At 45.7% G+C, this 23,175-nt stretch overlaps 1 protein-coding gene across 1 annotated transcript in view; it reads right to left on the bottom strand.

Annotated features, from left to right (window-relative positions):
* Window positions 1–1,741: 1,741 nt before the first annotated feature.
* The window catches only part of MXD4 (MAX dimerization protein 4), a 42,093-nt gene continuing 20,659 nt past the window's right edge, over window positions 1,742–23,175 (bottom strand). The window contains exons 4-6 of the mRNA XM_060236750.1: window positions 21,419–21,533; window positions 9,740–9,899; window positions 1,742–4,710 (exon numbers count right to left, since the gene is read on the bottom strand). Of these exons, the coding sequence (XP_060092733.1) occupies window positions 4,562–4,710; window positions 9,740–9,899; window positions 21,419–21,533 (424 nt within the window). The 3' untranslated portion in view covers window positions 1,742–4,561. The remainder of the gene's footprint in view (window positions 4,711–9,739; window positions 9,900–21,418; window positions 21,534–23,175) is intronic.

Raw genomic sequence — 23,175 nt, 5'->3', positions numbered from 1 at the left:
ATAACCATCATCTAGCAAATATTCTTTGGGGGCATGGTGCTCAAGCAAAAGGTGGCTAGACAGCTTCACAGATAACCAGTCTTTTTTCAAGAGTGTTTTTTTGGAATGGATTAGCCCAATGGGAGAGAGTAGGCTTTTAGAACCACTGTCCATGCAATTCTCATCCTTCCCCCCCCACCCCCCACCCCTGCCCCAGAAGAATCAGGACGGACAAAAGGAAATATTACTTTACACAGAGAGTGAATAATATGTGGAATTTGCTGCCAGAGAATGTAGTGATAGTCTAAATTACACAAACTACCAGTTGGCTTCTGGCCCCCGATTCAATGTGCCTCACATGGTCTGGGATCCAGCTATTGGAAAGATTCCCTACTGCCCTACGACTCAAAGGTTGAGCTGAAGGCCTTTTCTGTGTGTGTCACCATTCCACAAAATGAAAGCCAGGTCTTTTCCAGGGACGCTACCTTAGCACAGACCACCGACACATTGCAAACAGTGTGCGTTTGCAATAAAAAAGGCCAACGCCATGCTGGGAATTATTAGGAAGGGAATTGAAAACAAATCAGCCAGTATCATAATGCCCCTGTATAAATCGATGGTGCGGTCTCATTTGGAGTACTGTGTGCAGTTTTGGTCGCCACACCTCAAAAAGGATATTATAGCATTAGAGAAAGTCCAGAAAAGGGCAACTAGAATGATTAAAGGGTTGGAGCACTTTCCCTATGAAGAAAGGTTGAAACACTTGGGACTATTTAGCTTGGAGAAACGTCGACTGTGGGGTGACATGATAGAGGTTTACAAGATAATGCATGGGATGGAGAAAGTAGAGAAAGAAGTCCTTTTCTCCCTTTCTCACAATACAAGAACTCGTGGGCATTCGATGAAATTGCTGAGCAGACAGGTTAAAACGGATAAAAGGAAGTCCTTCTTCACCCAAAGGGTGATTAACATGTGGAATTCACTGCCACAGGAGGTGGCGGCGGCCACAAGCATAGCCACCTTCAAGAGGGGTTTAGATAAAAATATGGAGCACAGGTCCATCAGTGGCTATTAGCCATAGTGTGTGTGTATATATAAAATTTTTTGCCACTGTGTGACACAGAGTGTTGGACTGGATGGGCCATTGGCCTGATCCAACATGGCTTCTCTTATGTTCTTATGTTCACCCACCTCTGCCAGTCCCAGAGTGGCCTCAGTTTCGAGAGGTAGGTAAAGCCTCTGTTTATTAATTTTTTTTATTAGATTTGATTTTAATGTGACATTTTCCGGCTGGTATTCTGAGAATCCATATTTTTAAAAACAGTCTGTAAGTAGGCCGCGCATCTTTGGTGAAGAAAGCAGGAAATGATTTTTCTTTTTTGAAATGAGCCAGTTCACATACACAATGGCAACTGACTCCATCATGGATTCGGCCCACTCGGAGGACCCTGATTGGGTGGAAAGATGGTATTAAAATGTTTTACATAAATACAGAAATACGATGGCAGACAGGAATTTCCTGTCCCTACTCCGTGCAATGAGAAGCAATAGGTAAGATTCACCTTCATGAATCCACTTATACAAATCCCCGAGTCCCCGACCATCTAGGAAAGAGGAAAGCCATTTCAAGGCCAATGATCAGTTTTAAACTCGCAGTATAATAATCAAGTGCGTTTCTGTTTGGCAGGCATTATCACACCAATGAATCCCTTGGGGGGGGGGGGGACGGGAGAGATCAGAAAAAGGCAACTTTCATTTTAACTTGCTGTCAGAATATTGGAGTAATCTTTATTGAAAATATAAGATCTACAAAGCCACTGACACCCAGTCTGGAAGAGTTCATTAAATTGTGCACATTCATTACTAAGACAGAACGTCAGAGTGGCATAAAATACAAAGAAGTCATTCTGAGATTTCCCCCCCCCCTCCATGATGAGGGGCTCTGCTCAAGAGCTGTTCTTCACAAAGGAAATGTTTTACAAGCCATGAATAATAGTTGAACGCAAGCAACGACATGACCCAGTGTTTCTTCCCATTAACGTAAATGTTTCACAATTTCATGATTTGGAAATTTATTTATGCACCAAACGAGATAGTAATTCATGCGGCTTGCCAGCTACACATGCTAAATATTGCTATGTCTCTTTCTCCACTGAGGCTTTCGGTAATACGCAATGTGCACAGCACACACCCAATGGCATCCCACAAAAAGGTGTACGGCGTTCAAATTCAGCTGCCAGGATCCATAACCTTAGGCCCCCTCCGAGGACTGAAGCAGGAGTGGCTACAAAGTAAATTGATTTTAGAACGATACTTTTCCTTGTCGGCAAGTTCCAGGCTGTCAGGGGAAGCAAACAGCGTAAAGCAGCAGCTGCCAGAAGTACAGTCGGTGTTTATTTTCTGTACAGTCAGCACCAAGGGGAAAATACGTATACTTAAAAGGGCTACAGAAAGCATTCTCATCAGCAGACGCCATCGTCCGTTAGGTATGGGAATGACAGAGCACACCTCTCTCGCTGCTTCACCGGAGGCGAAGGACTACAGCCAGCCCAGGCTCTTTGCTTGTTTGCTTGTTTGCAACACGTCAAGAGGCAGACACATCAAATGGTGACCAAGGCACAGCAGGACGCCAGTCAAGAGTCCCTCCCTGAGACTCTGGTCTGGGTTTATATCATTCCCTTTCACTATACAAGTAAGAAGAGTTAAGAAAAATATAATACAAAATCTTTTACAGGATATATTTACAGGAAACACACTACTTGTCTGAAGCATGTATAAAGCTTTTTAAATCTTTTTTTCCGTTTAAAAAAAAGACCTTTATTTAAAGTAGTAATGCAAAGATTGGTCCATTTTTTAAAAAAACCAAAAAAACAAAAAACCCCAGCAAGCAAAGGTCTAACGGCTTTCACTAAGCTTAAACTGTATTAAAATACACTTCTGCGGTATTGCTACATTTGGGGTAAATACGTCTTAAGCATCCTGACGAATTCCTAAACAGGTCAGCAGTTCTACAGCGTTTGGTAAGGAACTGAAATTGCCGCTATGGAACGATAATGCTTGAAAGGAATATTGTTCCAGGAAGGTAGCCGTGTTAGTATGTAGTAGCGGATTAAAACTTCAGCCCAGTAGCGTCTCAAAGACCGACACAATTTAAGGTGCCACTTGGCTTGACGATTGTTCTACAAGAAATAATAGTTATTTAAACCCATGCCTTCCGTTCAGCGTGCTGGCAACTATATACAGGGAAAACACAACACTCAGGAACGTCTACCTCTGGGATCCTAGGAACTCTGAACGCACTGACAAAACACTTGCCGTGTATTGTTCACTGTATGGTAACCGCTGCGTCAACTGGCAGTTTCACCGTAAAGAACCGGGAAGGTTACTATTTGGATAAGGAACATGAAACACAACAGGCCCTGGTCTAGCTCAGATGATTCTGTGCAGACGAATCATGGATCCAGACAGAGATATCTACTGTCTATCAGAGGCATCCAGCATTTAATAAGGACCGCCACACATCCCGCATGTGCATGGATCAGCTGCCTAAACGGCTCTCTGATTTCTTACGCTATGAGGAAGCCTTTTAAGCAGATGCGTGGCACAGTCTGAAAAGGCAGTAGGTATACAAGCAAATTAAAATTCCTGAGAGCTGAATGCTTACTATAAATACGTCCTTTAAGCATTTAAAGGAAGGAGAAAAATATGCGTAATAAAATGGCTGCAGATGGCAAATGGGAGGCAGTTTTTTTGTGTGCCTTAAAAAGCGCATACCACAATAAATTCACACTTGGAGGTGGCAAATCCCGCCCCCCCCCACCCCTCCCCAATCTTAAAATGACTAGCTTTCTAGAATTAGTGCTGGAAAACAAAGAAAGCTGGGATAATTGCACGTTGATTAAGCCATGATCAGAACCGGCTTTTTCACCCTTCTATCAAATTAAAAAAAAAAAAAAAACCCAACAAAATTTAGTCTCTCAAATGTTGAAAGGATTTCTTTCTAACAACCTTTGGCTAGCAAAGATTTAAAAAAACAACAACGATTAAATACTCTAAAAGGCCTGTCACTTCCTGCAGCTTGCACTCCTTAATCTGCTGGGGGCCCCAATCCCAAGAAGAGGAGCCGGCTGCAGCCGGAGAGGGGAGGAGGGGACTGCCTGCTGCCGCTTCCCTCCCTTGCTGCTCAGAGACACAGCAGAAGACGAGGCCCACAACTCACCTCTTTCTGCTCTTAAGTTCTGACATCTAAAAACCAGCTGAGGGGAAAAAATCAAATTAATTATGCTGTTTTTAGCTCAATGTTCTGACAGGTTCCCTCCCTCACCATCAACAACTTATACAACGCCGACGTGAAACAACTTTAAGCCACAACTGTGTCTAATCTCACACTACAGGGGAGGAAAAAAAACCCATGATTCACAATTTATTTAATCATCTCTTCATCGTTTGGGGAACCCCGGAAAAGCAACCTCCTTTTGGAGTGTCTCGGCAGTGGCAGTCAGCAACTGGGGGTTTTTTTTGTTTTCCTTTTTGTCTAAGTGCTTCAATCCAATGGCCCTGAGTTGAGTGGTTTATCCAAGCGCTACACCAGCCTGGCGCTCAGTCTGTGGGAATGTACATAGCCTGTGTCGCTGGAACTGCCTTGTAAACTGTACTGGTCTTCTGCATCGCTGGAGCTTCCGCTGCTGTCCATCTCTGCTGGTGTGAATTCAATTCCTTCAATGTCTACCTCTAAAAGAGAGACACAAGAGAGAAACAGTCTCTTAAACACCGGAGAGTAACATTCCAGAGCCCCTCAGCAACAGGACCATTCAAAAAGCACTTGGCCTTGATACCGAATGTTGAAATGTACCGTGTGGGGATGTGGTTAGAGATGGGTTGCCGGGTCCCCTCGGCCTCCACTGACGAGGACCTCAGTGGGCTACAAAGCCAGAGAGTCCACCCTCAAGGCATCCGTTTTCTCCAGGCAAAGTCATCTCTGGAGTCTGGAGCTGTGATTCTAGGGGATCCCGAGATCCCACCTGGAGGCTGGCAGCATTATGTGGGAGACACAGCTTCACATTCCGAATCAGCCAATAAAAAGGCTCACTGGGTAACCTTGGATCAACAGCAGCAACCCAACAACGTTTGGTAATACCCGGCCTCAGAAACGTCCATCTGGCCTTGATGAGGGCCCAGGGCCTTTTCAGCCCTGGCCCCCGCCTGGCGGAATGAGCTCCCCCTGGCAATCCGGGCCCTGGAGGATCCGCTCCAATTCCGCAGGGCCTGTAAAACGGAGCTCTTTCGGCAGGCTTTCCCAGCTGAGGCAGTGGACGTCACTTGTTACCAGCCTCCCCCCTTCATTCCATCCCAGTGCTATAAGATCTGCTGGACTTGGACAAGAGGCCATGCTTGTGAGGCAAAATTTGCCATTTTAGTCTCTACTGTCACTCTGTAATTTTAAATTTCATATATTTTAAATTGATCTTTTATTGTTTTTGCTGTTGATTGTTTTTAAGATGTAACCTGCCCTGAGCCTGTCCTACGGGAAGGGCGGGCTAAAAATCAAATCAAATAAATAAATAAGAATAAAATAAACCATCTCTGTCTCAGCCTAACCTACTTCACAGTGATGTTCTTAGGACAAAAACAGAGGCTGCCCTGTCTTCTTTGGGGAACAGCTGTGCTAAAAATGCACAGATGATTTTGTTCTCCTCCAACAACTATGCTGTGAGAATCACAAACATGAAGCTGCCTTCTGGAGAGCCAGTTTGGTGTAGTGGTGAAGTGCACGGACTCTTATCTGGGAGAACCAGGTTTGATTCCCCACTCCTCCACTTGCAGCTGCTGGAATGGCCTTGGGTCAGCCAGAGCTCTCGCAGAGCTGTCCTTGAAAGGGCAGCTGCTGGGAGAGCCCTCTCCAGCCCCACCCACCTCACAGGGTGTTTGTTGTGGGGGAGGAAGGTAAAGGAGATTGTGAGCCGCTCTGAGACTCTGTCCTTGAAAGGGCAGCTGCTGGGAGAGCCCTCTCCAGCCCCACCCATCTCACAGGGTGTCTGTTGTGGGGGAGGAAGGGAAAGGAGATTGTGAGCCGCTCTGAAACTCTGTCCTTGAAAGGGCAGCTGCTGGGAGAGCCTCTCAGTCCCACCCACCTCACAGGGTGTCTGTTGTGGGGGAGGAAGGGAAAGGAGATTGTGAGCCGCTCTGAGACTCTGTCCTTGAAAGGGCAGCTGCTGGGAGAGCCTCTCAGTCCCACCCACCTCACAGGGTGTCTGTTGTGGGGGAGGAAGGGAAAGGAGATTGTGAGCCGCTCTGAGACTCTGTCCTTGAAAGGGCAGCTGCTGTGAGAGCCCTCTCAGCCCCACCCACCTCACAGGGTGTCTGTTGTGGGGGAGGAAGGGAAAGGAGATTGTAGGCTGCTCTGAGACTCTGTCCTTGAAAGGGCAGCTCCTGTGAGAGCTCTCTCAGCCCCACCCACCTCACAGGGTGTCTGCTGTGGGGGAGGAAGGGAAAGGAGATTGTAGGCCATTCTGAGACTCTGTCCTTGAAAGGGCAGCTGCTGTGAGAGCCCTCTCCAGCCCCACCCACCTCACAGGGTGTCTGTTGTGGGGGAGGAAGGGAAAGGAGATTGTAGGCTGCTCTGAGACTCTGTCCTTGAAAGGGCAGCTCCTGTGAGAGCTCTCTCAGCCCCACCCACCTCACAGGGTGTCTGTTGTGGGGGAGGAAGGGAAAGGAGATTGTAGGCCATTCTGAGACTCTGTCCTTGAAAGGGCAGCTGCTGGGAGAGCCTCTCAGCCCCACCCACCTCACAGGGTGTCTGTTGTGGGGGAGGAAGGGAAAGGAGATTGTAGGCTGCTCTGAGACTCTGTCCTTGAAAGGGCAGCTCCTTTGAGAGCTCTCTCAGCCCCACCCACCTCACAGGGTGTCTGTTGTGGGGGAGGAAGGAAAAGGAGATTGTAGGCCATTCTGAGACTCTGTCCTTGAAAGGGCAGCTGCTGGGAGAGCCTCTCAGCCCCACCCACCTCACAGGGTGTCTGTTGTGGGGGAGGAAGGGAAAGGAGATTGTAGGCCATTCTGAGACTCTGTCCTTGAAAGGGCAGCTGCTGGGAGAGCCTCTCAGCCCCACCCACCTCACAGGGTGTCTGTTGTGGGGGAGGAAGGGAAAGGAGACTATAGGCTGCTCTGAGACTCTGTCCTTGAAAGGGCAGCTCCTGTGAGAGCTCTCTCAGCCCCACCCACCTCACAGGGTGTCTGTTGTCGGGGAGGAAGGGAAAGGAGATTGTGAGCCGCTCTGAGACTCTTCGGAGTGGAGGGCGGGAGATAAATCCAATATCTTCTTCTTCTTCTCCTCCTGAATAAGACCATCAGCCCATTGGTCAGTATCACCTACCTGGACTAGTGGTACCTCTTCAGGATCTCAGGCTGAGGTCTTTCCCAACACCTCTTCCTGGTCTTTTCTTACTGGAGATGCCAGAGATTCAACCTAGGACCCTCTGTATACAAAAAAGATGCTCTTCCACTAAGCTACGCCCCCCTGCCGCAAGAGACGCTCTGACCTTTGCTACCTTCTCCCTCTTTCTTGCTTCTTTCTGCATTGCTTTGCCAGGTTTGTTCAATCACACAAGAGCTACAGAGCAAAGCCTCTATCTTCTCCAGTGGCTGAGGAAGAGGGGAGGGAGAGCTTGCTTTGCTGGCTCTCTCAATCGCACAGCAGAGCTGCTGAGCCAAGCCTCTCTTTCTTCTATGGCTGAGGTTCCTCTCCCTCCCCATCCCCTGGGGAGGGAGGGAAAGAGCCAGAGCTTCCTTTGCCTGGATCCCACGGAAGAGATACAAAGAAAGCACGTTTAAGACCAACGAGTGGTAATGTTTTAAGCATGTTTTATTTTAAGTTGAATCTTTATGTTTGTGTCCTTTATAAAGTTTATCTCTCTGCTACCTGGCATTACATTTTATGACACACATGGCCAGGCCTAACAAGGTCACATTTTATGTCATAACAAAAGAGTTCAACACCCACGGGTTAGAACACAGGAAGAGCCCTGCTGGGTCAGATCATGGTCCATCTAGTCCGACCTCCTATCTCATACAGTTCCCCTGGACGGCCAACTGTCCAGTTCCCCTGGACAGTTCCTATCTCAACCAGTTCCCCTGGACGGCCAACTAGAGGCTGAGGCCTTCCCCAGATGGTTGGGTCCAACTCTATAAACACACATATTGCTTTATTTCATATAGCATGTCTAGGGCATTTTACTATGCTAGTTTTCAATTAGTTATAATCGCAACAGACCTGCGGGGTAAACTAGACTGACTGCAAACGACAAAGGCCCATAGTTTAGCATGAGGCTATTATGGCTCTTCCATGAATTAATGCATTTTTCACCTAATAAGGTCACTTCTTGTACTTAGAGTTTTTCAAAGGTTTTTCAAGAGCCAGTTCAGACAGGAAGAACAATTATTTCGATGTTTTAGAGGTGGGAAGATTTTAATGCGGGGTTATGTTAAAATGTGCAGTTCTGTATGTATCTAAGCTAGCAAAGTCCTGTGCAAGCTGCATCAGTGTCCTTGCCAGGGCGTGATTAGCCTTTAATGTCTCAGGACAATGTTTCTCAAAACTCTAAGACGGGAGATGTGAAAAGGGTTGCCAAGTCCAATTCAAGAAATATCTGGGGACTTTGGGGGTGGAGCCAGGAGACATTAGAGGTGGAGCCAATATCAAGGCTGTGACAAGCATCATTGAACTCCAAAGGGAGTTCTGGCCGTCACATTTAAAGGGACAGCGCACCTTTTCAATTCTTTCCTTCCATAGGAAATAATGAAGGATAGGGGCACCTTCTTTGGGGGCTCATAGAATTGGACCCCCTGGTCCAATCTTTTTGAAACTTGGGAGGCATTTTGGGAAGAGGCACTAGATGCTATACTGGAAATTTGGTGCCTCTACCCCAAAAAACAGCCCCCCCCCCCCAGAGCCCCAGATACCCACAGATCAATTCTCCATGATTTTCTATGGGAATAAATCTCCATAGGGAATCACAGAGTTCCCAGCAGACATTTCCCTCCCCTCCCCCTGCTTTCTAATGACCTTGAAGCGGGGGGGAGGGTCTCCAAACCGGGGGATCCCCTGCCCCCCACCTGGGGATTGGCAACCCTAGATGTGAAGCTTCTTAGTCAGAAGCCTGGTATTGAGATTTCTCAGAATGAAAGCTGAACACAATGCTGGGATTGTTGAAAAAGAGGGAAGCAAAATCACAAACCATTCTGGTTGCTATAAAGCCCATCTTAAACTGGACCTGGAAGAACATATTCACATATCACGGCAATAGGATTGGAGCCATTTCCATATGGATGGACTCCATTCTACTTTACAAACATCTACAGGAAGGTAACATGTGAACCGTAAGAAATGTTCCTCTGACACTCCGTTGGAACTTGGAAACTAAAGCACTGAGTCCAATTAATTTGAAAGCAATACATTTGACTCTCGCCCTAGGCCAAGGCCGCATTCCCAGCCAGGGCACCATGGATAGCTTTAGATCATTTATGGATCTCCCAACATGACACCATGGTTTAGCCATCATTCTCAGTTCCTCCCTTAATGCCTCATCTTACCTTTTAATACTTCCCTTAATGCTTCTTGTCTGGAAGTTATTCTAAAGCAGTCAGCCAGTTCATCCAAATCTAAAACAATCAGTGTCGTTCCTTGTGCAGGAAACTGTCTTTAGCTGCCGCTACAAGTTTATATATTCAAGTAACCGCGGCATTAACAAACCTGAATTCCACCTACCTTGTTCAGAATCGGTAGATATCGTTGATCCCAGACTATCCGTGCGGATTCGTTCCAGACCCTGCATGGAGAGTTGTTCCAATCTACGCTTGAGGTATCGATGTTCTCGCTGTAGCTGTTCCTTAATATTTAGAGCTTTCCGGTCCTGTTCTTCCAATTTCTAATGAAACCAATGGAATCCTTTTATTTCTTATTGTTTGATTATTCTTGCGCACATGAACATGCAACACTAAGCATTCTGCCAGGTAGAGAGCTTCTGCACACTGATCTCTTTGTTGTCATCTATGCCAGTAGAGAACAACAACCACAAAAAATCTCACAAAGCAAAAGCAGTTTGTTTGTTTTTTTTACCAGTACTAAGAAATACAGTTAACTTTTGTCGTTTGAAAGTTGTAGATCGATTATAGGAAATACAGAACAGCCCCAAGCATGCAAACTATGGCAACACTACTGACAGACAGGCCTCGGATTCAGTGGGAGCTCACAGGAGCACAGCTCCTGAACCTTTTTGAGAGTTCCTGTCAAGCAAGCGGATCTCAAAGTAACCAGTCCTTGAGTTGAAACAAAGTATAGGTTTATTGATAATCCATGTGCTTCTATTGAGCCAAGAATTGGAACTGATACAGAGTAACAGTAGAATGCATATTTTAAAGATGGCACATCAAAGGTTCTATAAACAAAACTACAATTACTAAACAGTCCTGTATTCACGTGTGAAAGTTCACACAGTGCTTTCCTTTATCTCCCTGTGGCTATACTTCCTGGGTCCAGGCTTGGCCTGGGAAAATGTCCCTGGAGGCTTTATCTTCAAAGAGCAATTCCTGCATTTGTTAGTAAAAGCGAAAGAGGCGCAGGGAGGAGGTGACAGCCAACTTTCTACTTTGATGTGCCCAGCTTTCTTTTAGGGTTAGTTACATTTACAGCCTGGCAGTACAATCAGATAAACATAGACAGTTATGGTAGTTATATTCTAATAAACACAGACAGTTATGGGAAGATAGAACATTGCTTGACAGTTCCACCTCCTCCTTCCGACCCTGTCCATTGAATAGTAGGTGCAGCTGCATAAAAATCCCTGGATGAGCTCCACCACCTGTTTTGCTACAAAGCGACCCCTGCTGACATATATTTTTACAAATATTTAGCGCAGGGGTGGCCAACGGTAGCTCACTAGATGTTTTTGCCTACAACTCCCATCAGCCCCAGCCATTGGCCATGCTGGCTGGGGCTGATGGGAGTTGTAAGCAAAAAAAACATCTGGAGAGCTACTGCTGGCCACCCCTGATTTAGTGCGGCCAGATTATACTTTCGTTGTACATCACCTAGATGCTGGCACTGGCTGGGATGGAGCGATTCACGATCCACAACAACGCCACAATGCAGCCTGTAGCTGGGGTGGGCGTTTGCCTCAACAGCCCGATGGAACTTGCTGAGGGGCAAGGAGCAGACTCAGGGCCAGAGCCGGCAAGCCCTCCCTGCCTCTTGTGCTCCTTCTCATGGCTGCCAGGTCACGTGGGGGGTTAAGAAGGCCTTGGCTGCTCCTCCACTGCCTAATCCCTCTCCCTGCTTGGTTCTCGCCTGGGCTTAGGCTTCCCAATCCCCAGGGCCCAGAGGGGGATCCCCTGATTTTACAGGCTTCCCCCCTCCCCCAGCCAGCTGGCCGGCGGGGGAAGCCCCACCCCCAGAGCCATCATGCACCTCCATGAACGATTCCCATAGGGAATGATGGGGAATTGATCCGCGGGTATCGGGGGCTCTGGGGGGGCTGTTTTTTGAGATAGAGGCACCAAATTTTCAGTATAGCATCTAGTGCCTCTCCCCAAAATAGCTCCCAAGTTTCAAAAAGATTGGACCAGGGAGTCCAATTCTATGAGCCCCAAAAGAAGGTGCCCCTATCCTTCGTTATTTCCTATGGAAGGAAGGCATTTAAAAATTTGTGCAGTCCCTTTAAATGTGATGGCCAGAACTCCCTTGAAGTTCAATTATGCTTGTCACACCCTTGCTCTCAGCTCCGCCCCCAATGTCTCCTGGCTCCACCTCCAAAGACTCCTGGCTCCACCCCCAAAGTCCCCAGATATTTCTTAAATTGGACTTGGCAACCCTACCTGGGCTACGGCAGCAGCACTAAGCAAGCAGTTGAGGGGGGCATGTGGGGCTGCTGCCCGCTTCACTGCTGCTGGCTCGGCCACAACTTTTCCCTTTCTTTTAACAGCTGGATTTGAAATTGTGATCCCCTGACAGCAACTCTTTTGAAATAAAGAAACAGGGCCTATTTTTTCAAAGATATGCATCTTTAGCATTATAAAGTCGAAAAGTGAGATTTTACAACGGAGTGCTTGTCAGCAGAAACTGGTATGGTCATACATTTACAATATATTTTGAAAAACAAACATGCAATAAAATTGTATTTTTTATTTTCTCTTAGTATATACCTATTTGCTTCAAATGCAGATTTTCTTTATGCCATAGTCTTTCACGGAGTCTTTATATGAAATAAATGGGAAACGATTTCTAAAAAATAGGAGCTATAACTGGGATTTTTCATACATTTCAGTTGCCATTATCATTACTCAGTTGTGTCCACTATCATGATTTCCTTAGTTTTATTATGTTAGATTGTGATTGTAGCTGATTCTCTCCCCGCATTCCTATTTCCTGCCGTTAGCAGTTCGGTAAAAACTGTGTTAACCAGCAAGTCTAGTTAACAACCCTGATCCTGCTTGGATGCTGGTCAACAACGTTTCAATTGTATTAAAGCATAAATAAACAGTCAACAGAAGACAGCTTCATCTATGGTCACTATGCACCTTCCTCAAATCTCAACTCTATTATGGTTTCAAACTTTCCAAGCCATTTGAATGACACCAGATGGTTTTCTGGACAAGTCAAATGTGGACAAGTAAAATGTCATTCTTCACAAAGGTTTTGACTTTTTAAATGTCATCTCTAAAAGGGCAGTGTAAAAACTCTGTGGGGGATCATGGGTTTCACAGAAAAGACAAGGTGGGGGGGGGAGGGAGAATCAGCATTATGAACTCTAGTTCAGAATAGTCCTTAACCATACCTGGAGGACTATATATCCATTTCTTTTGAGGGGCAATTCAAATGGAAACCCTATGCTGTATTTGGTTCTTCTAACAAGAGGTGAAGATACAACAAATGAAATAGTTGCGGGAGTAAGTTTTGGACCAAATCCCGTTTGATTTAACTGGAGAAGAAGATGGAACTCGAACTATGACTGACATCGCTTGCATGGTAGAGCACAGGTTGGATTCTTACTTTCTACTCCAATAAGTGCCACAGGAGGAGGAAAAGGATGTCATACCCTTACCAGATGGCATCATTGATCAGCTACAAGACCTAGGTCCGTAACTGAAGTATTGTAGCTGCAGTTCCTGAATAGTCAGCAGATCCTAGCAATACCACATCAGCCAATGTCAAGTTCTGCTATCCACTGACAAATTTCAGTGTACAGGAAACTGCAGCCTCAGGATCTCTACTGTAGCCTCCCAGCGCCCTCCAGAACAAGTGCCATATCATCCCCCCTGCTGCAGCACTGAGCAGTGGAAGTGGGAGGAATCGTACCCTGCACCCTCCCACACAGGACCCAGAGCAGTGGGAGGAATCGTACCCTGCACCCTCCCACACAGGACCCAGAGCAGTGGGAGGAATCGTACCCTGCACTCTCCCACACAGGACCCAGAGCAGTGGGAGGAATCGTACCCTGCACTCTCCCACACAGGACCCAGAGCAGTGGGAGGAATCGTACCCTGCACTCTCCCACACAGGACCCAGAGCAGTGGGAGGAATTGTACCCTGCACTCTCCCACACAGGACCCAGAGCAGTGGGAGGAATTGTACCCTGCACCCTCCCACACAGGACCCAGAGCAGTGGGAGGAATCGTACCTTGCACCCTCCCACACAGGACCCAGAGCAGTGGGAGGAATTGTACCCTGCACCCTCCCACACAGGACCCAGAGCAGTGGGAGGAATCGTACCTTGCACTCTCCCACACAGGACCCAGAGCAGTGGGAGGAATCGTACCCTGCACTCTCCCACACAGGACCCAGAGCAGTGGGAGGAATTGTACCCTGCACCCTCCCACACAGGACCCAGAGGTTCAGGCTGTATTTGTGACCTGGCGACTGTCAGTGTATTGAGTCCTCCTTCCACAGCATGACAGGAGCAAGAAGAAGCAGGTGGATCTATCTGACAGGTCAGGTCAGATCAACCTTGTGAGCCGGTTCTGGCTGGACTGTAACCAGGGGAAAGTACCTGCTGAAGTCAGCAACTGTATGGACTGCCATGATTGGCAGAGCTGTATATATAAGGACTACTGTGCCAGACAGTATTTCTCTCTGTCGAGAGTTGGTTCCTGGCGTAGCACTCTGTCACTCAGTTTAATGTTTTTCACCGCACTAGTTGTACTGTATATAGTTTGTAAATACACTACTTTTATACTAGGTGCTGGTGTGTGGCTCAACTTCTTCCCGGATTTTACTCTTGCACAGTTCTCTGTTTTACCCTCTGCACATGCACCGCCAATAGCGACAAGATATGTTATGGACCTTACAGCCACGTATACAGAAACCAAACTAGCGTTTTTCTTTGAAAGGGCCAACAGCAGTCTGCACACCAACTGAGATGCAAAGAAGGGGACTCCAGATCTCACTAGATGACGAGAGCCATTAAAAGAATGGTAGAAAATAAAAGAACCTGTAACTACAGGGATTAATCATTAAAAGGAAGGAAGAGCATGTGAAAAATCCAGTTGTAAGAGTGGCAGTGACTCACGCAGCTAAAATGGAATAAAAGACCACCAACCGGTGTTCCCTCTAAACTGAGTTAGTGTGAGCTAGCTCATGCTTTTTTAGACTCCAGTTCACACATTTTTGTCTCAGCTCAGGAAGGATGACCCCAGAGCAAAATAATTTATGCAGTAACCAAATCGCTCGCTCACAACTTTAATGCCAGTAGCTCACGAGGCAGAATATTTGTTTATTATTTATTTATTTATTCATTCATTCATTCATTCTGCCCTCCCCACCAAAGCAGACTCAGAGCAGCTAACAACAATTTAACATCAAGACAATAAAAGCAATAAGCAAACAATAAATTAGTAATCCATTACCACTTAAACAATTAAAACAATTTTAAACAGTTGAAAAGAATTAAACATTTTTTGGTGCTAAAGTTGGTATAGTACATTCAGCGATGTTGGGCATCTACGTAGTTAGGCTGAATGCCAGTCGAAATAGAGTTGTTTTGCAGGCCTTGCGGAACTGGGCAAGGTCCTGCAAGGCCCTTACTTCTTCTGGGAGTTGGTTCCACCAGTGGGGGGCAGCAACTGAGAAGGCTCTTTCTCTGGTAGCCTTCAGTTTCGCCTCCCTTGGCCTGGGGATTGACTGTAGATTCTGCGATCCAGATCTAAATACCCTCTGGGGAACATGTAGGGAGAGACGGTCCCTAAGATAGACAGGTCCTCGGCCATATAGGGCTTTAAAGGTGATAACCAGCACCTTGTAGCGAATCTGGAATACTATTGGCAGTCAGTGCAGTTTCCGCAGTCCTGGATGTATGCGTTCCTTGGGGGAGGGACGGTGGCTCAGTGGTAGAGCATCTGCTTGGGAAGCAGAAGGTCCCAGGTTCAATCCCTGGCATCTCCAAAAAGGGTCCAGGCAAATAGGTGTGAAAAACCTCAGCTTGAGACCCTGGAGAGCAGCTGCCAGTCTGAGAAGACAATACTGACTTAGATGGACCAAGGGGCTGATTCAGTAGAAGGCAGCTTCATATGTTCATATGTTCTGTATAGAGATACCCAGTAACAGCCTTGCTTACGAGACTCCACAGCTTAAAGGGAGTATTGCCACAAACCCACGTCGCTTGTCACAAAGGACTCACCAGGCTCATACAACTGAATATTTCAGACCATAAGCGAAAAGGAAGTCTACTTTCTAATCACTCCCCAAACAACTTGAGAGTGCAGAAATTTAAGCTGGCAAATACAACGGCAACAAGGTCAATGTCTGTAGAAGTGCCAAAAGCAGGAAAAGCTCAAAGGCTATTAAAGAAAAGGGTGGGTTGAGAAGCAAAAAAATTTAAAAAGGAAAAAGTTAACCAAAATACAGGTAATACAGATCATTCTTGAAGGATCCTTGGAGTGAAGAGGCATGCGAAAAAATGAAGTGGCTAGCTTCTACATTAGTAATTGCCAGCACTCAATTTTTTAGAATGAAAAAATAAACATGATTTTTAAAAATTAAAATGCTACGATGATCTTGTGAAAAGCCACTACTAACTGAGTAGTGCAAAGCACCCAGAGAGACATTTGCCAAGCTCATCAGATGGTAACTGCTGCTGAGCACAGGCTGATTACTATGTGAGCTTCCAATATGAGAAAGCTACATCCATTGGGGAGATGAATTGTGCAAGGTGTTTCTCGCAAGGATAAGGAAGCAGCGCTGCCTTGTTAAAGACACTGGTGAAGTCACACTTGGGATAGCATAGGGTTGCCAAGTCCAATTTAAGATGTATCTGGGGACTTTGGGGGTGGAGCCAGGAACTTTGGGGGTGGAGCCAAGATCAAGGCTGTGACAAGCATCATTGAACTCCAAAGGGAGTTCTGGCCCTCACATTGAAAGGGACCGCACACCTTTTCAATTCCTTCCTTCCATAGGAAATAATAAAGGATAGGGGCACCTTCTTTTGGGGCTCATAGAATTGGATCCCCTGGTCCAATCCTTTTGAAACTTGGGGGTATTTTGGGGAGAGGCACTAGATGCTGTGCTGAAAATTTGGTGCCTCTAACTTAAAAACAGCCCCCCCAGAGCCCCAGATACCCGCGGATCAATTCTCCATTATTTTCTATAGGAATAAATCTCCATAGGGAATAATAGAGTTCCCAGCAGACATTTCCCTCCCCTCCCCCCGCTTTCTGACGACCCTGAAGCGGGGGGAGGGCTTCCAAACTGGGGGATCCCCTGCCCCCACCTGGGGATTGGCAACCCTAGCCTGCCCATATTTGGCCATAGCCCAGATCTGTACTGGCACTTCGGTGGAAATCACACCCAACTAAAAGGCCATCATAATACAAAAGGGGTCAGCACTTCATCATACGTGGCTGAAGCCTATCCAATAGTTCTCCCTTTAGAAATTTACACTTCTGGAATAACATCCTTGGAAAAGTTACGGGAGCAGAGAACCCACAAGCTTCGAGGCAGGACTGCTACTTCTGAAGGGAATAAGGCAGCCTCGGCAGGACATTTCAGGGAGAGTTTGATTTCCCTGGGATGCTGAAAACTGCCCCATGAAAGAATATATGGCCATCCGGCACTCACATTTCCTTGTCACGGATATTTCTGCTCGTGAGTCAGGCCCACAATGGGAAGGGCGCCTTTCTTTTCAGATTGTAGCTTGACTCATTTACGAGACCATCTTGAGAGATTTGCCCTGTGGATGCCTTTTCTAAATTGCACGAGCAAAGGCATGTGGCACAACCTAATCTCCCTCTAGGGCAGCTCAACAATCCTGGGCTCAAGTAAAGTACACTAGATCGGGATCCCCAGCCTTTTTGAGCCTGCCGCTGCCTCTGGAATTCTGGCTCCGCACAAAATGGCTGCCACGACACTGCAGGATATGGAGCCAGCCACAAGAAGGCTGCTGTGGCTTACCTCCCATAGTTTTATCTGAAGAAGTGTGCTTGTGCACAAAAGCTCAAACCTAGAATAAAACTTTCTTCGTCTTAAAGGTCCCACTGGACTCAAACTTGATTCTTCAGTCACACGGTGAAGATCCTTGTGTTCTGGTGGCAGCTGCTGCCAAGGCAATGCTTTTAAAAAGCTGCACAGCCAATCAAATCTCCAATGGCCATTCAGAAGCCTTGCTAGACAAAAGCCCCACCTGGCCTCACCCACAGGCAGCATATTGGGAACCCCTGCACTAGATGACCTTGTAGTCCCTTCCTCTCATGCGATGAAATCTATTTGTAACTCCTGAGAATGCTTATCTGGAAAAATAATTCGGCAACCATTTTACTTGACTTAATTTGAAAAATTAACTAAATTAAAAAGCACCAATTTTGTTTTAAATTGCAAATTATTATGTCTTATCGTTTTATATCTGAAACGGAGATATTGGGTTTTATTTTCATAGAATCATAGAGTTGGAAGGGACCTCTAGGGTCATCTAGTCCAATCCCCTGCACAATGCAGGAAGCTGCATTTCTTGCACAATGCAGGAAATTTTTATTGTTAGCCGCCCTGAGTCTGTTTGGAATGGGCAGGATAGAACTGGAAAGCAAATAAATAAAATAAAAAATCACACTTGCCACTTTCTAATTCAGATGTCCCAAAATTAACTGGAATGGTCAGTTTTATCCAGAAGGGTCACATGATTATACTAAAAATTACCGTATATGGATTTTGAGAGATTACAAGCCAGTCCAGCAACTCTACTGCACACGCATGCCAAGTGATTTGTAGTCTGGGTTTAGTTCACTACTACTAGAACTGATTAGCAAGCTAAGAAAATTCTAGTCTGCAAAGGTTCAGTGTTTTGTATACAGGCATGCTTTCTGCCTCACCAGCTCCAAGGCTTTTTGCCTAGCAATTCATGCAGTAGAAAACAAGTTACACTCTAACGTTTAGCTAGGGCTCTTGGGCTGTTTGGTTTCAAGATCTAGTGAAATAATATAGTTGCTACGTTCTTAAAACTTAAGTCTGCCACTTAACGTCAAGAGCGTCACACCCATCATTTATACGCCAGGGACTTGGACAGTCAAATCTGGATTTTACTACCACTTAGGTGAAAAAGCTATTTCATCCAGTAACTCAAACAGTGGAGATGAATAAGTAGTACAACATGGATAAACATCACTGATGCTCCCTTATGTGCTAGTTCAGCTTGACAACTGCAATCAGCCAAGTTGAACATTTAGTGAAATTGTCCACTGGTGTTCAAACGCATCTGAGAAAGAAACTCATTTGCAAGGAGCTATCACATTCAGGATCCCGCTCTCCCAACAGCTACCACGGCTGTAGTATCTGATGAAGGCGTACAGAATACTCCAAGGAACATCCAGTTGTCCAACAGAGCAAACAGTTTTGTTTATCAGCATCTTGAGATGCCTCCACTCAAAATCACGATGAGCTGAGAACTGGCTGCCAGTAAAACACTAAGGTAATAAATACTTTACATCCATGTTGGGCGACTGCTCCTATTAAAGGAACATTACATCACATCTCCCACCACACACCTCATCTACAATAGTAAAACATTTCATTCCAGCAAGCTAATCACCTTAAAATGCCATCTACTGTAGGAACGATATAACACTACCTACAAATTGCTTTATCAAGCCATATGGATCAAGACATACGCGTAACTTCATGTTCTTTTTTTCTGTGATGGTAACACTATTCACCCTATCTGTAGGCCCCCCACAAGTTTAAATATGACGCCTGCACTTTTCATTTGACATAAATTCTCCTTTAACCTATCCAATACTGCAAAAGGTACGTTCCTACAACCATGAATAACTGGGGGAACTGATGAATCAACATATATATGGTAAAAACCTTCAAATTCCCCAAGATCTTCAAGATGTCAGAATACATTGGAAACAATTGTTCTCATGACACAAGTTCAGCTGGATGTATAATATCAACTGCTCAGATCCACCACATTCTTATTGTTAAAGATTGCTCCAAAAATCTCAGGGATGCATCGTTTGTGTTTTGGTGCCAGTACCAGCCACATGATCTGGTGTTTCTAACAAGGAGAGGCAGGCAAATTGTTCCAATCAGAAATATGTAGCATATGCATAGTTGTCAAGAAAGGATTTCTTGCCAATAATTTTATGTCAGCTGATCTCCAATGTTAATCTTTGATTCTGGATATATGTAACGTAATTTTGCCTTTTCTGATGCATCTTGCTGACCAGTTATGATTTTGCTTTGCTCATTGTTTAACACATGTAATCTTATAATGGAATATCAGAACTACTGGAAGAATGGTTTGAAGTTTCATTTTCAAAGAAAAGACACTTAACACTGGTGGGGGGGGAGAGAACTGGGCACATATATTTCAAATGCTTTGCTGCTGCTTTTTGCCCTTTGGATTGCTTATGTCATTACCTGCCATGCCTAGTGTATAAGTATCTGGCCCTATCCTATGAGGTCAGTTGTAACAAGAAACGTCTTTGCTGTGAACATGTATATCATCATAACCTGACAACAGTGACCTTAGATATATATTTATTACACCCATCCTCCAAAAAATCCCGGGAAGATCGAAGGAATGGTTTGCTTCTTGCAAACTTGCAAATTTGGACAGAGTTGCCAGATTTTGTGCACCTGCCAGAGTCTACTGAGGTTTAATGTTGATTCTATGAAAAACACACAAGTAATGGAAGACTGTATATATCAGGGGTGTCAAACTCGTTTGATCTGACATAAATGAGACCTTGTCGGGCTGGGCTGTGTCAGGCCGGTCCTTATGTGTACCTATTTAAGATTAGGTAGCAGAGATATAAACTTTATAAAGGACAAAGACAGACACAATTTAAAAAAACAACAACTTAATACATTAACACTCGTTGGTCTTAAAGGTGCTTTCTTTGTATTTCTCCCATGGGATCCAGGGAACTGTGCAAAGGAAGCTCTGGTTCTTTTTCCTTCCTTCCCCAGGAGACCAGGAGGGGGAGGAGCTTCAGTCAATGGAAGAAAGACAGGCTTGCCTCAGTAGCTCTGTTGTGTGACTGAGAGCACATGGCAAAGCAAGCTCTGCCCCCCCCTTCCTCCCCAAAGCAGGAGTCTCAACTAATGGAGAAAATAGAGGTTTTGCTCTGTAGCTCCTGTGCAATTGAGCAAACCTTGCAAAACAAGCTGTTATGCAGAAGGAAGCAAGACATAGGGAGAAGGAAGAATATAACAGCCAGTTGCTTGGGGGTCTGATAGGAGCCCTGTAGGGGCTTGACTCGGCCCCTGGGCCACATGCTTGACACCCTGATATATATGTTCTGAGAACCACTCTGCTAATGTATTGTTTTATCCTCCTGGTCTATGACTGTAATAAGAGACTGTTTGACTGCACATACAAACACATTTTCATTTTAGTAAGTGGGAAGGGAAAGCCCTATGACTCTTTATCCTGTTCCACAGCCAAGACTTGCTCCAACTGGTTATCTTCTAGTGCTTATGATCCTCTAGCCACCCAGCAGCTTCTGCACGAAGGCCCATTAAACAGCTACCACAGAGGTGAAAAAGTGCTCATAATTGCCTTCAATTCAAACAAAAACTACAGAAGGACTCAACTGTCACGTAAATGAAATACTTTGATCACAGTAAGTTCAGATGCCAACTTTGTTCATTTGAAGTCCTCAAAATACTTAATAAATAATGTTTTAGAGGCAAACTCTTAGGACAGGATACTCCCACAAGTCTATCAACATAATAGGAAAATATATTAAAATTACACTTCAGACAGACACATCCAAGCTAATCGCAGAACTGTCTGGATGTAAGCCAGCGTGCAATGGCGTCTACCCCACAGCTTGTAGCAGAATATTCCATACCTACAGCTGAACAAGAAATGTAAGGCATGGGTTATACTTGTCATTAAGAAAAAGGAATCCTCAATTCCTATAAGCGAAACGTTCAAAATAAAATATTCTACTTTACCTTAATGTGCGTCTTGGCCCTTTTCAGGAGGCTGAGTGTTGTATGTCTGGTGCTCTCTGGCCCAAGGGGGACGAGTTGCTTTAGTTCTTCCAAATACAGCCGAAGCTTAGCCCGCCTGAAAGTGGTAGACATCAGAGTATTATTTCCCCATTCCCACTGTCTGATGAAGTCTGCTTAGAGCATACGAAAGTTACATTCTGAATGAAACTTAGTTGGTCTTAAAGGTGCACTTGTCTACCGCTTTGTTCTAATTCCCCCGCAGTAACCTAACACAGCCAGCAATTTCTTCTGTTTGCTACCTTCTGCACAGGATTCACTGCAGTAACGAGGGGTTTTTCACATTAGAATCCAGTACAAGAACCCCTTTATCTTACAGCGCAGTTCCTAGAAAAACAGATTCTAGGGACAAAAGGAAAAAGGACACAGAGAGCTGAGGGATAAGAACTAAGGCTGTTCAGCAAGCGTTAGTGGGGTTTTTTCGGTTTTGCGGAGTAAATCTGGTTGTAGAAATTTACTCCTCAAGATGCAAGATTCCAAACTGCAGAGACTCACCCAAAGTAAACTCATCCCAGAGGAAAGGATGCTGATTTGAAGTACTCCTATCATAAATTGAGAAGCCGGTGGGGCGGGGTGGGGGGAGGAGATCACAAGCATTACATCACGGGTTCAAACAGAGCTGTCCAAAGCAGCCAAAACTCATAAGAGTATGGAGAGATAAACAATGCACAGCTGGGTGAAGTATCTGCAAATTTACAGATTTTTTTTTACAACTCCCTTAAGCAACAAACCCCGCTAACGTTAAGCCCTGAAAGAAATCCTCAGCCTAGAGGCTGCCACTAACCTTGACTTTATTAAAAGAAAAAAAATTTGGGACTGCAATTTTCTTTCAAAGGAACCATTTTCTTATGCCACACAGATGTCAGAGAGGAGAGAGAAGTGGGATCTCAGAACTCACACACACATGGAGTTGCCTCATATCCTGACTCATCAGACTCTGGGTCCACAAAAGGCAAAAAACATGAGCCCAATGGCCCAGGGGTCTTGCAGACGGTTCTCCTGTACATAACTGTCACACGCCAGGGACAAACCAAGGCGGCCTAAACAAATTCAAACCTGGGCCGAACTCAGGACTTCCGATGTCATTGCTTGAGGTGGGGGCTTGAGCTGCAGGACAAAAGGACAGTCTTTTGGTATTGATGGACTGTGGGGGTCTCTGGGAAGAGGATGCATCGTAGCTTCTCAACGCCGTTGTCACAGAGGCCTAGAGTCTATAACGCAAGTATCCACCTGAGACAGAGCACAATGCAGGGGTCAACTGGAACAAGGGCACTGCATGGTAAAGACCCCCCACACTCCAGGACCGGATCTACATGTTTTTTGAGGGGGGGGGGGCTCAAGATTTAAAAATGGTGCCCCCCTTATGGGCCATTCTATCTTATGGTGCCATAGAATACAATGGACTCCATGCCCAGTTTGGCCCCCCCTTCGTTAGCGCCCGCCCGAGGCCCCCCTAGATCCAGCCCTGCCCCACTCTGATCCCAATGGTGTGCTTTGGGACTTTGCTCCCTTCCCGTGCCTCCATAGGAAACCCAATCCTCCAGGAGGTCCTGGCCTTTCTTCCACCTGCTTCTCACCTTCCCAACCAGTGGCCTTTGGTCCACTCGTTTTGAGACGAGAGGAACTATGGCATGAAGGGGCCGTCGCTGAATGGTACAGCATCAGCTTGCACACAGATGGCCCTGGGCTCTATCCCTGGC

This window comes from Heteronotia binoei, chromosome 4 (assembly GCF_032191835.1).
Source record: "Heteronotia binoei isolate CCM8104 ecotype False Entrance Well chromosome 4, APGP_CSIRO_Hbin_v1, whole genome shotgun sequence".
NCBI classification, from domain to species: Eukaryota; Metazoa; Chordata; class Lepidosauria; order Squamata; family Gekkonidae; genus Heteronotia; species Heteronotia binoei.
The sequence above is the reverse complement of the archived record's forward strand: the minus strand, read 5'-3'. Positions and strand labels throughout refer to the sequence as shown.